Source organism: Vipera berus (genome assembly GCF_964194415.1).
Source record: "Vipera berus genome assembly, chromosome: 2".
Lineage (NCBI taxonomy): Eukaryota > Metazoa > Chordata > Lepidosauria > Squamata > Viperidae > Vipera > Vipera berus.
In genome coordinates this window covers 134,463,850-134,478,533 of record NC_138203.1, presented here as the reverse complement: position 1 = coordinate 134,478,533, position 14,684 = coordinate 134,463,850, and the positions used below count along the sequence as shown (strand labels likewise).

At 40.6% G+C, this 14,684-nt stretch overlaps 1 protein-coding gene across 2 annotated transcripts in view; it reads right to left on the bottom strand.

Moving 5' to 3' along the window:
- Nucleotides 1-150: 150 nt before the first annotated feature.
- Nucleotides 151-14,684, bottom strand: part of PFKM (phosphofructokinase, muscle) — a 33,106-nt gene continuing 18,572 nt past the window's right edge. The window contains exons 10-23 of one of the 2 annotated variants that reach the window (XM_081315788.1): nt 13,257-13,382; nt 11,876-11,940; nt 11,165-11,228; nt 10,181-10,327; nt 9,049-9,119; nt 8,285-8,372; nt 7,342-7,494; nt 6,109-6,273; nt 4,280-4,341; nt 2,782-2,893; nt 2,453-2,552; nt 1,973-2,078; nt 701-864; nt 151-372 (exon numbers count right to left, since the gene is read on the bottom strand). In XM_081315788.1, coding sequence (XP_081171914.1) covers nt 717-864; nt 1,973-2,078; nt 2,453-2,552; nt 2,782-2,893; nt 4,280-4,341; nt 6,109-6,273; nt 7,342-7,494; nt 8,285-8,372; nt 9,049-9,119; nt 10,181-10,327; nt 11,165-11,228; nt 11,876-11,940; nt 13,257-13,382 — 1,407 coding nt within the window. In that variant the 3' untranslated portion in view covers nt 151-372; nt 701-716. Of the gene's footprint in view, nt 865-1,972; nt 2,079-2,452; nt 2,553-2,781; nt 2,894-4,279; nt 4,342-6,108; nt 6,274-7,341; nt 7,495-8,284; nt 8,373-9,048; nt 9,120-10,180; nt 10,328-11,164; nt 11,229-11,875; nt 11,941-13,256; nt 13,383-14,684 lie in introns of both variants that reach the window. The other variant, XM_081315787.1, reaches the window with a different exon arrangement.

The window sequence follows — 14,684 nt, the reverse complement described above, 5'->3', positions numbered from 1 at the left end:
AAATGTGACTGGGGATGGGAGAGACACAGCAATGAGAAGATATAGTATTCAGCAATGACTAGACAGGCTGGGTCTATCACTTGCAGTACGGAGGTTGGTGATACAATTAAAATGATGTCGGGAGCAGAGATATTACAACTTCTAGTCAAATAGTTACGGGTTTTTTTTATTTCGAGCACTTGGATGAGTTGAATCTATTTTGAGAATTGGCATTTAGATGACAAAAGTTTTAATAACCGTAATTCTGTCCAGTTCAAATGATGACAGGATGGAAGAAGATTCTATTGAAGTACATTCCTGGTGCAGCAAATAGCCTTGGCTAATTTTTCCGACATTGGCTAGGAAAATCTGGCAGCAGTAGTCCATTCCACTCTGGAGAAAGAGGGCCCCCAGAAGCATATGATTATATAATACTGATAAACCTAAGAGTGACCCTAGCTAATATCCCAATAGAAAGGCCAGCAGCGAGCCTATTTAAGCTGCCTTGAGTTTTCCAAGAAAGTAAACGGTAGAAAGTTTTGCAAGTATTAGGTATGGCACGATGTAATGATATGCCATATGTAATAGGCACATGGCTACAGTTACAGTACATAACACTAGATGGAAAGTTGCATGCTAAACTGGGGGAGGAACTGAGGATTTGTAATTTATTTAGAAGTCTCCTTCCATGCCATGATTGAAAGGGGAGGGACAGCTGCACCTGGCTTGCTAAATGTTCACAGGGCACCTTCCCCAGATACTCTCTTGTGAGTGATATGCTCCAAGTGGGCTTTCTCTGAGGTGTCAAGCTCAATCTTGTACTTGGCTAGAATCTTCAAGATGGGACGAAGCTTCAGCCACCACTGCGTTTTGGGGATGCGATGTCTGTCAAAGAAGAAGAAAGGTAAGGTCAGGATCTTCATGGCAGGGTTATCCCATTCCACTCCAACATACTTGGTGGCTACAGCTACTATGCCTTTGAGAAATATTTACCCAAGCTTGGGAAACTTGTAGGAAGTTGTAATAATGGGCATGTTCACAAAGTTAAACTGTAGTGGTCTAGCCGTTAAGGCATCAGGCTAGAAACCAGACCATGAGTTCAAATCCCACCTTGGCCATGAAAGCCAGCTGGGTGATCTTGGGCCAGTCGCACACACTCAGTCCAACCCACCTCAGAGTTACTGTGGGAAAAACGAGGAAGGAGTATTACGTATGTTCACCACCTTGAGTTAATTTATAAAAATAATAAAAAAGGTGGGATACCCACATGATCAAAGAAAGAACAAAGAATTCAATTTCATTCCAGAAGGGGCCTGCTTTGTTTAAAGTGAGTTATGAGTTATTTAACAATTGACGTTTTAAAAACACATGCCTAAAACACCGAATTCTGTGCTTGCTTAACAAATTAGAATTTTATTTTAAATCAGCATTCGTGTAACAAACTAGGAATCTACTAAACTGGAACTTGGGAGGAGGAAACCCTATCCCCAAATTGTGCTTGGGTATGTAATGTATAGCTTAGCATTACACGTAAAATGAGCCAGGTTCAATGAATCACTATCACGTTATTTAAGCCATTCCGTTATAAGCTTAACTGCATATTATTAATTAGACACACATCCTCTTCTCAAGGAATTCAAAGCAGCTCATGCACACAAACCAGCTTTGTGAATATGTTGGGCTGGATGTATGGCTGAAGTTGCATTAGAATCTGGATTTTCCTAGTCTTCCCCTACCTCCTTATCCACTACAGTGCCTCGCTGCAGATTTAAGTCAAACGTAACGTTCCGTTCTCAGAGAAATTTCCAACTTTAGACTTCCCTGTCCTCTGCCATTTTTTAGATTTCTGAATCTATGTTCACCACAAAAAGACCAGAAAATTAGCTGGCACAGTAAATGCCTATGGCAGCTGCATGTAAGTTGTATTAGACTTGAGTCAAACAAAGAATTTTCCATGCCACACTTTCTGATGAATCCTACAGAGAAGACTTACTCAAAATCTGTTTCTTCTTTGAGTTCCGTAAGGGGCTGGAATACCAGGGCGCGTCTGCGCATACCCAGCAGGCAAGCTGAATCAGCAGTGTTGGCAAAAATACGACCTGCAAAAGAAGCATTACAAAATGTTGACATTTTAATGGAAGCTTGAATTCCTATTCTACTGAAAGCTCCAATGGAAAGCCTTTATTTTGAAACATTGGGTGTAAAGTGATATATTGGGATTTAGCAGAAAAGTCTTCCATTAAAAACAAAACCCTAGAATTAAGTATCAGGCTTTGAATATATGGAAAGATCTTAAGCACTGACTTTGAACTATAGACCCCAAGATTCAAGAACACCATAGATAGTATCAAACCTCTGGCACAGATACTCCTTTGCCTACTGTAATTGATTTCTTTCCTACCCTATTTATTACCAATACAGGTCTGGCTGCCCACCAATCTAAGAGGCAATCTAATGGTAAGGTCCTATGTACCATGTCTGGAGCACTCTTTGATCTTGCCAGACATCCATGCCATAGCTTTGGCACCCATTTTTGTTCCAAAGTTCCGGTCAAATGGAGTCGGTGACCCACCCTGTGAAGGTAGAAGAAAAGTTATATTAAATTATATGTTAAACCTTAGCATTATGGAAATGTGATGAGGACAGTAGCTTGAAAGTCTTTGGATAGAAAGATCTGCAATGATGGCGTTGAGACAGGTAAGGAAACAGGGTTCAATGGACTACTGGGGCTTTTCTGCCCAATGACACTGATTATAATAGTAGAGTTCACACATAGTACCAAGTCTGATCTTTCTGATGTACCTGCTGCATATGTCCCAAAACGTTCTTTCTGGCATCAAATATACCTTTTCCTTCCTCTGAATACAAATTATATATGAAGTCTGTGGTGTAGTTTTCATTGCATTTTTCATTCCTGAAAATGAAGAAAAGAAGCATACATGTAGCAGGAAAACACAGAATTGGCTAAATAAATAGTCCATAAAATGGAAAATGTTTTTGGCATAATACTGTACAAAGGGCATTTTATTTCAGAATGTTATTGACAAGTCTTGCATATACTTCTGACTTCTATCTATTCTATTCCCACGGTCTTCCTGCTTCACTGATTAAAATCTTGCCTTCATTTTATAGCCTATAATTTGTAGTTATTAATGCTGCAAGTTAGGAGTACCAACATTCAATCCACCTGGAAAACATCTGGTTGAGGAAGGTGGATTTCAAAGAGCAGCCTAAGATTATTCTTCAACCTTTGTGAAAAATCTGGCTCTTTTGAGCATCCCATACTTATTTTCATCAAATGCAAACTTGACCTCCAAACTTGACCCTTTGCACAGAAATCAGATGAGCTGAAAAGCTGCTGCACTTGTTTTGATGTATGCCTCAGCATGAGGCTAAAGCATGCATATATTATATAGGTATTGAAATAAAGGAGAATATTGGTAGCTCCAGTGCTTTTTTTGTAAAAGAAAAAGGTGCAGGAACTCACACGTCATACAACCCGCCTTGCCTACCCTACATCCAAAAAAGGTGCCGGAACTCCGTTCTGAGCGTTCTATGAGAAAAAAAGCCCTGGGTAGCTCAGAGTTGAAATGAGGGGTCCTTGATGCTTTCTGAGCTTTTTTGGTTTCCTGCGGATGTTTCATTACCCAAACCAGGTAACACATCAGTGCTAGTTTGGGTAATGAAATGTCTGCAAGAAAACAAGCAAGCTCAGAGAGCACCAAGGACCCCTCAGGTATTAAAATGCTTGTGCTGTTTTCCACGATACTCCATTGAACGGAAAACTTATGACCTTCCTGGGCTATAGCTAGTTGAGAAGGATGCTGAGAGCTGCCTGTCTATACTATCTAAATCAGTATTTCTCAACTTTAGCAACTTTAAGACAGATAGACTTCAACTTCCAGAAGCGTGGCTGGCTGGGGAGTTAGGAGCTGAAGTCCATATGCTTTAAAGTTGCCAAAGTTCAGAAGATATCTAAAGAAATCTGCCAGGAGATCAAATACTTTTTTCCCCCGTTTCATTTCTCATGGCGCTTATTGGCCAAAGAAAGTGAAAAAGCAAGCAAATATGTAAAATGCCTGTTTTTCATTCAGGACATGGGATTATGAGAAGAGAAGGATCTTCTCAAACTACATTCCTGCTTTGAACTCAGATAGTTGTCTAGGCTGTAGCTCTTCCTCCTGTTTCTCAACGTTATTTTCATAACCCATTCCCAAAAAAGGAATATCTTTCATGACACTTACAAAGAACTGAATGACTTCTAAACTTTTAATCCCCTCTAATAAGTTTAGTTGGGTACCTCAATACTAGGCCTCTTTTCACTGTGGTTTTCATTTTCTCAGTCAGATGTTCCACGTTCATCTGTAAACCAAAGAAAGAACAGAACCACTTGTTTTTATCCCTCAAATTGTATATTAATACATTTCAAATACAACACTGTAGATTTTATTAAACTAGTGAAGCCACTAAATTTACCACACCCATATTACAGAATCAAAATGTAACCCCCGCATGGGAATACTTTTCCATGTTATGTTTATTAGGTAGTATGTTGTGTGTTGTATGTATTTGTGGATATACGCACACTAAATAATTCTGAGAAAACTGTATTATGTCTGTATTTTTTATTAATGAAGGCAGAACCAGCACCCACAGTGAACAATGTCTTAAAGTTCTGAATTAGTTTGAGCTCTCTTCTCAAATGTCTGATTGCTTCTGACTGAAGACAAACCCAAGGAAATAAGGATTAAGAGATGTAACCAGCATCCTCCCCTGGAGGGAGACAGGAAATTATATCGCATCTCTCTAAATAAAAGGCAATAGCCAACATCTTCTGCCCCATTCATTTCTCTAATAAAGTGGTGCTGCAATTATAATTACACTTATATTAGAGGTTTAATACCCACAGCAAAATCTATTGATAAGTGTACATGTTTGTTGAGGGGAAGGGATTGAGAAGGTGAAAGAGAATCTGATAGCGCATCAGAACAGAAGTGGAGATGGGGCTGATAATCTATTTTGATACCTTGGAAGTTGTGACGGGTGGGATATGAAGGAACAGGCTTAGGCCAGTCCCAACAGTGGCTTTGGCAGCAAAAGCCCACCAATTCCAGAGATATTCTATTTTGCCTCTGTGTGCTTCCCCATGCTGAACTGGTCTGTCATCTGGGGATTCTCATAGACTGCTTCAGGATCAGCAATAGGAGGAACGGAGAGGACCTTTGAATAGATCCCTTTGGTGTACCCAGCCTGAATCAGGCACTTATACGATGGTCACTTCTCGTCTGGATTACTGAAATGCACTCTACAAAACCTCTACACGAGGCTGCTCTTGAAGATCAGAAACTGCAACAGAATGCAACCAATTATAGGTGCAAGGTGATTTTGCTCATGTTAACACTGGTTATCAGTTTTTTTACCAGGTACAGGTCAAGGTGTTGGCTGTCACCTTTAAAGCCCTTCATGGTACCAGACTTGGGATATCTGTTGACTAACTTCTCCCTTTGCTCTCTGCCCATCTTTAAGATTTAGAGCAGAAGGCTCCTTCCTGATCTTACCTGAAGGATCTTCAGGGACCCTTAAGTTCAACCTTCTCAGTCATTGCCCCCATCCCTCTGCAACAGGCAGCTGGGCTCCAGCCCTGTTATACTTTGACAAAACTATGAAGATTTGGCTGTTTGGGCAAGCCTTAAGGATCTGAAGGGTTGTTCATACACCTCCTGGGGGGAGGGGATGATTAAATTTATGAGGTAGGGCTGTTCCTTTACAGTGGGAAATTATCGCTGTATTTTCATTTGTATTATTGTTGTGAAAATGTATAAGCCACTTAAGAGTCAGACATGGCAGGGGTGCCATATTAGCCTAGTAAAATAATCATAGCAGCAACGAAAAAGATAATCCTTCTCCTGTAGCAGTATGTTTCTGATAGCATGCATTCCCTCTAGTTTCTAACTGGTATTTTTCCCAGCTCTACCAAGAAATTCAGGGCTCTTCTAAGATGCAATAGAACTCATTTGTCCAAATACTGGGTCCAGCTCTTCCCCTCTAGATTATATCAACACATGCAATTCTCCTAGGGCCAGTAATGCGGTTATAGAGCAAACATTTGCCTCTGCAAAAGACGTTCACCTCCAAGTCATGGATGGTGAAAGGATCTTCATAAATGTAGGCAGCATCTGCTCCAGCTGCTAAGCCTGCCATAGTAGCCAGGTAGCCACAATAGCCTCCCATGGTTTCAATGATGAAAACCCGCCGCTTGGTGCCAGCTGCAGACTGTTTGATGCGGTCACAAGTCTACGAATGAAACAAACCAGGCAAAAATGGAAAGCTTTGAATGTCAGCTGGAAAAATATTGTTTTGGAGCCATCTGAAGAGAGTTAGCTATTATAAAAAAGGGAGAAAACTCCATTCCCTATTAGCACTGATGATGTTACCTAGTTGGGTGATGAAACATTTGTAAGCAAACAACCAAGCTTCACTAAGACTCCACAGTCTTTGTTTGTATTTCAAAAGTCAAGTTCATTTAAACGTGCAATGATCATATTGAAGGATGGGGATATAAAAAGAGAGAGAATGGGGGTGGGGGTATCTAGACAAGTGCAAGGTAGAAATATATAACACAGAAAATCTTTCTTATATATATTGTGACAGGAATCAGTGCCTGCACTGTCTAAGGAACAACTTTCCAACTGACCTAAGTGGGGCTCTGTGTGCAAAACTACCACACTGCCACTGAGCAATACCCCCTCATTAATTTTAATTGCATGAAATTGCCTAAGACTTTGTTCATTGTTTATTGATCATTTAGTTTGGCCTAGGATTACTAGATTTAGTACTCTCCAGATTTAGGAACAGCTTTCTTTCAAAAGTATTAACAATCCTGGTGGTGCAGGGGTTAGAATGCAATATAGCAGGCTAACTCTGCCCACTGCCAGCAGTTTGATCCTAACCAGCTCAAGGTTGACTCAGCCTTCCATCCTTCCGAGGTAGGTAAAATGAGGACCCAGATTACTGGGGGCAATAGGCTGACTCTGTAAACAGCTTAGAGAGGACTGTAAAGCACTGTGAAGCGGCATATAGGTTTATTGTTATTTGCAAATTCTGACAGCCTATTTAAAACTTGCAGATGGTAAATCCTAAACCTATGTCCTCTATGATTAAAAACTCAAAATAAACAAAATAATATTAATGTCTTTTGAACTGTCAGGTCTTTTGCTTTCTTCAGAATCTATTCCAGCTCCTGTGCGCAGGAAATAATTGTGGCTACTGCGAACCTATTCCTCACTTCAGAAACGCAAACTTAAGATTCTGCCCTTGGTGAATTTTCCTGAACTGGAACTGGGATGCTAACCAACCACTTACTGCTGTTATGGTGTTGAGGGCAGTATCTGCACCGATGCTGAAGTCAGAACCAGGAACATTGTTAGAAACGGTCGCAGGAATCACACAGATGGGGATGCAGAGCTCTTCATATTTGCACCGGCCTTCAATTATTTCCAGACTGCCAGTAAAAGCCTACCAAAGAGGGGAAAGAGGAGGAGGAATTCACTTCTGTGGTAGTGGCTGAAATTGTGGAAACCTTGTGGGAAAAGTGCACAGTTAGAAATGCCACCTTTGGTTAAGTTTCCACCCATTTTTCTTCTAATTTCTTTATAACTGTAGCCTTGTTCACTTAATAATACTATTTTACATCGCTTTCTGGGTGACCAGTCAACTCTTTGCACCATTACTTTAATTTTATTATGTTTTACAAGCTCACTAAATGAAAGGACACAAAAAACCCCAACCAACTTGATAGCCATCACATAACACACCGACAAATGACCATTGATTTATAATTTTATGGTACTACTCAAAAAAAAAAAGTGGTGTTATTAGCCATCAAAGCTCAAAAATACACTTTTCCCAAAAGGTTTCCACAATTTTGGCCACTACTGTATAATCCAGCCGGGAATCCAACTTGTTCAGATGCTGCACTCAAACCCCAAGATTATAAGCATCAGCCTCTTGCAGCTTCCTGCTCCTCCCTTTCCTTCTCTGTTGACAACAAAGGAACATCACTCCCATTATCATTCTGCCCTAGAATCACATTTGCACCAAAATAAACTCTGAACATGTTCTCCTTTGTTCAGCTGGCTTGAGATGCAGACGTCAGACAGAAGGGGCTTTATTCCAACCATCAGTGAAACACATTTTGCCTGAGGAAACTTATCTGTGCAGTATGATCTCACTTAGCTATGTCTTCCTGTGGATCCTACGTATGATCAGTGAGTTGATCTAACGGCTAAGCCCTCCACAGACCTACCTCAAAACCACCAATGATAACCAGCCCGTGGATGTTAAAACTGGCAATGGTGTTACTGATTGCCTCAAAGTGTTTCTTGGGTAGAGTCCTGTGATCAAACAGACAAAATCAATAAAAAATACCAATAGTCCTGCTGCACACAGTCCCTTTAATTCACTCATGGAAAGTTCCAGAAAGTACTCCATTAACCCGGAAGCTCCCAGTTCTTAGTCACCCCCATCTGAGAACTGACCAATCTGACTCTGCATACGATGTGTTTAGAGCATTTCAGTTATTCCGAGTGATGATAGTCCTTGCCACAACTGGGCTGGAATCTTGGTTGTTAAACAAAGCGGTCAATAAGTGAGATGTCATGTGACTGTTTTGTCCAATGACCCAAATCCTGGCGCTCCTGGGTGTGGCTGTTAAGGGATCTTAGGGGTCGTTAAGTGGAGAGAGTCCCAGATAAGAAGCATTGGTGCTTCAGAATAGGGGAGGTGCTGGGAAGTTCTTCTCAGGAGCTGAAAATCCTCCCTGCCCAAATTCACACAGGATTTTCAGCCTCTGAGAGGAGAGACACTTGTACGAACCTTGTGCTGGGCTTTCCTCTCCCACCTGAGGTACCCCACACTCCTTATCTTATCACATTGCCTCTCTTTTGATTCTATTTTAAATTTGGGCCTTTCAGCAATATGTGCAAGTTATATCAGAAGAAAGCATTTCATAATGTTGATTTATTTTTAAGTATGTTTATTTATTCTGAAGCCTCTGTCCCCTCATAATACCTTTTTGTTCCAAGGTTTGATCCACCTTTTCCAGTCCAACCACCAACTCCTGCCCATCCTATTTCTTCAATCTGAAAAAAGAAAACAGGGTGGGGAAGAATTTCTTAGCTCAGCAACACAGTTGTTGCGATCTTCTGCTCATTAACCACACATTGTTATACAGAAGAAGTAATGATTCAAGATGCATGATGAACTTGTGAAAAAGCAAAAACATATGGGACATAAATACAATACAAATGGTGATATTTAAAAAAATATTTAAAAAAATAATATTAAGGTGAAATTACAATTTTTCCTAGTAGGATTTGTGGACAGTCAGCTAAAAAAGGCTCATGGACTATTAATTTTATATATGGTAACTGCAGTGAGGCTATTATATGCACTAATAAGGAATACAAAAAAATCCATAATGAAGGAATGGATTGTGAAGATGTCAAACCTTGCATAAATGGCTAGAGTGACAATTCTGATTGAGGGCGGAACAATAATTTATAAACAACAATTAAAGACTGGAAACCCTTGTGGAATTTTTGCTGAAAATGAGAAATATCAATTGGTGATTTTGGAATTTATTGATTAAAAAGGTTAGTTTATGGGAAGAAGGTACCTATTCATGATGAAATGGTAATTACGTGCTTCTAACTACTACAAAAAGATTAGTAGCATTTCTTTAGATATCTTTTTCCTTTTCTTTTGTTAGTTTTTCTTTTATTTTTTCATATTCCTTTTTTTCTACTTTTCTTGTTTCTATAATTGTTAAATTTTATGTAAATTTTTCCTTTAACAAAAATATATTTTAAAAAAAGGAATGCTTTAAGAAAAGAACATACTTCCATGGCTTTTTGATGGAAACTGATTTTTAGCTTATTTGTGCCTAAGGTGAAATGTCCCATTTTTGTTGCTTTGGAAGGGGTTGGGACGTTTTAAAACTATAAATATGTGGTTTTTTTACTCTTATTTTTGGGAAAAACATAATTAGAAATGGTGATGCTGAAAAGTGGCCTGCTGCAGAATTCAGAATACCCACTGGGGACTGGTTTGGGGCTGTAAAGCAAAGACCTGAAATCACACGTGGCTCACAGGTGGTCCACCCCATTCTAAGAGAAATGGACGGACAGATTAAATGAATTACCTTTCCTTCAGCAAGGCCCTCAAACCCATCATGCACAGCCAGCATCTTATGTCCATGGATCAAGCCAATTCTGACGGTGGACCTCACTGCTGCATTCATGCCTGCGGCTGGTGCACCTACGTTCATCACTGCCAAATTGTAGCCACTCTGGAAGAAAGAAAAGGATCAAGCTAAAGTCAGAAATGGTTTCCAACATATACATACATCCTACCTGCCTTCAAAGTTGTGTTTCTCTTGGATTCCTTTGTAGGAAACAACCCAGAGGCCATATATACCCAGCCAGGCTGCTCAGTTTAGGATCAAATTTTAGCGTCATCAGTTTGGAATGGCTGCAGTTGTCCAAGCTCGCAGAGGGGAGCAGCAAATACCTATGTTCCCTCCTAGTATGATACATCATTCTGTTTGTCAAACAGGAAGAATACTTAGTGGAAGGAGAGAGGGGTCTATCTCTCCATTTCTCTCTTCCACCCAAACACCAAGTAAATGGGGGCATATTCAGCCATTCTAAACAGGACATTTCATACTCCAAAAGGAAATATGAAACCCCTTTTTCTAGAACCCCAGCTTTATTCTAGATCATATTATGAGCCATGGGGGTGCAGTGCTTAGAATGCAGTATTGCAGGTTAATTCTGCCCACAGCCTAGACTTTGATGCTGACTGGCTCATGGTTGACTCAGCCTTCCATCCTTCCGAGGTCAGTAAAATGAGGACCCAGATTGTTAGGGGCAATAGGCTGACTCTTAGGGAGGGCTGTAAAGCAATGTGAAGCAGTATATAAGTCTAAGTGCTACTGCTATTGTTATTATTTGTTTTCTCTCGCTAGGAGCAGTTCTCCAGATTCTCAGGCAGAGAAAAGACTTATACATCATCTGGTACCCAATCTTTCTAACTTCCGCCTCTAGCATGCCAATTTTGGGTTCTGCCATTGAGCAGTAGTTTTTTTCCCCCTGTTATGCATTCTCCTCCCATCCCAACCCATTACCTTGGCTGAGGGTGGATGCACGTGAGCCAAAATCTTGTACACATTCCAGTTATTCATAAAACTCCTGTGGGCAACAAGAGAATTAGGATGGATGTTTTCTCAGCTATGAGGTTTGCAGCTGAAAGAAGAATTCTGAACATTTGAAAGAATGATAAAAGTGCTCATTGTTGTCTCCCATTCCCACACAATCCCCTCTTGGATAGCTATGCCCTAACTTCATGGGAACAGTAGCAAATAATGAAAAAAGGATTGGGAATGGCTTGTAGCCAAACATAGCTAATTTCATAAAGCAAACAGGGTGGTCCTGACTCAGTCTTGGTCAGGGGACCAACGCTACACTGAAAGATTGAAAGATATCCCTGAAAAGGCAACAGTAAATCCTGGTGGACACCAAATGAAACTACAGAGATGTGTCCATGCAGCCACCAGGAACTCAGGGTGGTGGGGGCTTGAAATTTTACTCTTCACGGTTAATCTGAAATATAAATATAAAAATATAAAAAATATAAATATAGAAAGTGCTTCAGATATCTTGTGACAGTAGCACTGCTTTAGGATAATCTTTCTGACACGACATGTCAAAGAATGGCAGGACCAAATCTAAAATAAATTGAGCCACCCTTCCTGTTTCTTCCTCCTTGTTGTCCCCTTTCTCCTTACCATCTTTTGGTTTCTCCACCTTCCTATCTTTCTCTTCAAACTAAGCCTCACCTTCCTCTGAGTTTGAGAGCATCATCGAATCGTCCTTCAGTCATTGCTGTTGTGACATCTTTGGTCTGTTGAAAGAAGTGGAAATGGTTACCTGATTCATACCCACAGAGCTTGCCCATTGCCTGTAAAATATTCCATCATTTACTCAAACAAGAAGTTGGGGAGAGGATAATGTTTATTTTTTTAGAGGGAGATGGGCCATCTTGGCTTGGTGGCATAACTGCAGATAGTCCTCACTTAATGATGGTAATTGGGGCCAGAATTTTCATCACTAAGCAATGTGATTGTAAAGAGCGACATCACATGACCATACCACACCACTTGGAGACAGCAATCCCAGCGCTCCTATTGTTGTTGTTAGTGAGGTTCACGGGTCATTAAATGAGGACTTCCTTTCAACTTCCTGCCAGCTTCCCACAAGCAAAGTCAATAACACGAAGTCCCAAGTACTTGATAAGCAGGTCAGCAGGCAGACAGATGCTGCTGCTGCCGGGCAGGGAAGGGTGCAAATACATTCGAAGGGAAGGATGGTCAGTGAGGCAGCACAGCTGCAAAGTGGGGGGAAATGCAAGCACCTTGCCGGAATGACTTGCAACCTCCCCTACCAACTTCCCCGTTGATTTTGCTTGTGGGAAGCCAGCAAGGTAGGTTGCAAATAGTGATTATGTGACCATGGGACCCGGCAACTACTGTAAGTGGAGGCTAGTTGCCGAATACTTCAATCACAGTCATGTGACCGCTGGGATGCAACTTCAGTGACCAGTCATAGTTCAGCACCTTCATAAATGGTCCCTGAATGAATGGTCATTAATCAAGGATTACCTATATTTGAAAATTACATGTGGTCAAAGGGCAAAATTTCAACAGGCCCACCTGGACTGATGGAAGGGAGGTTTTCTTAATTTTGTTTTATTGTGTTTTTAATTGGACTATTTATGGGATAATTTGATTTAATACCTTTTAATGTTTGTATTTTGTGTTTTTATCGTTGTTAGCCGCCCTGAGTCCTTTGGGAGATAGGGCGGCATACAAATCCCATAAATAAATAAATAAATAAATAAAATAACAGATAATATTAAATCTTGTTTTGTTGCTCTTCCACTACAAGGTAATAATGCCGATGATGCTTTTCTGCAAACAATTTTTTCTAGCTTTCTTTAATCAGGCTTTTTGAAGACTGGTAAAGATTCTGCTGATTATGGAAGTTGTTGAGCAGTTTTACTACACGATAGCCTAGGTCTTTCTTCCAAGCACACTAGAAGGTACCGTTTTTGGAGAAACTGGAAAGAGAAAGGGTATGTTAAAACAACAGAACCTACTCATATATGAAGGAAGATAAAATAATCTCCCACGGATTAGTGAGATGGGAGAGAAAGCTTACCACTTGAACACACTCCATGAGAGGGAGGCGGATGGCTTGATTACCAGACAGGCTGACAACACATGCGGGGGTATCTGGAGTTCCTTCCATCAAAGCCATAACGGCTTCCACACCCATTCTGCTTCCCTGTGAGATTAAAAAAAATGAGGTTCTTTAAAAAATATATTAAGGAAATTGGGATTTCTCCCAGAATTTCATCCCAGGTTATCCTATAATGGCCTGTAGCCACATCTAGGTGATGGAACAGCCTCAGGAAAGGCTGCTTATTCCAATATTTTCCTTTACTTAATTAAGTCACTGTGGTTCCTCAAGCAGATAGCCTATTCTTTCATACCAAGCCTGTAAGGGACTCATGTTGCTGCAGTTCTGTTTATCCTCCCCTAATTTGGTACATTATTTAAGGAGTAGGATCATGGTTGTCTTTTGCTAGAATCCCCCAAGCCTGCAGCTTCAATGGTAGTATGGAAAATAAGATTACTTAAATACCATACTGTATTTAATTATATCCTATAGCCCTGCACTTTCCAAACTGAGATTGTTTTCACACCCCGGAAAAGGAGGAAATGAAATCAACCTCACAGCTCTTTGCCCCAAGAAGCTGAAGTATTTTTTTTTTGTTTAATTAATTACATTTTAGGAAGATACAGCTGAATTCATGTTCAGTGCCAAATTCAAGCATGAAATATAAAGTTATAAGTAAGACTGAGCCTCTGAACATACCCAGGCAGTTTTTTCAGTAACTATGAAGAACTGCTGCCTATACCAAATGATCAAGAATTAGTCAGAACATATAATTTTGATAACATTTTTTAAAGGGGGAGGCACTAAAACCTCCTAAGTAGCTATACTTTTTCTCCAATCCTGTTGAGGAAAAACCTGTTATTAAAAGGCCGTTTGGTGATTAGCACCTACTTCATCAGGTTGATGAAGTCTTAACATTACTGAAATAAAACAACACAGTTTAGCTTTTCTTAGAACAGTGATGGTGAACCTATGACATGTGTGTTAAAGGTGACACGCCATGTCATTGTGGGTGACGGCCAGCATTCATCAACACTCAACAACTATTAAAGAAAACGTCCCATTCTTGTGTGATTTTTGGAGGCTGAGGAGGCTATGCAAGAACAGGGCCTCTGGACCCTCTGGAAGTTGTGAGAGAAAGCCATGATCTTACATGGCCTCCCAAGCCTCCAAAAATTGCCTGAGAACAAGTTAGGTTTTCATGCGGGTATTGGAAGCTGCACATGGCCACCGAAGAGCGTTCTCCAAAGCTGCTTCAAGAATGAAAACTTTGTGTGACCCGGGGCAGCCTCAGGTAAGGCTGCAGCGACTTGACAACAGAAAGAAAACACGCGTCGGTGTAGCAGATACTGGGGAATGCTGGGCCATGGGGACAATTGTGCCATTCCCCAAGGTTCACCTGTCTTG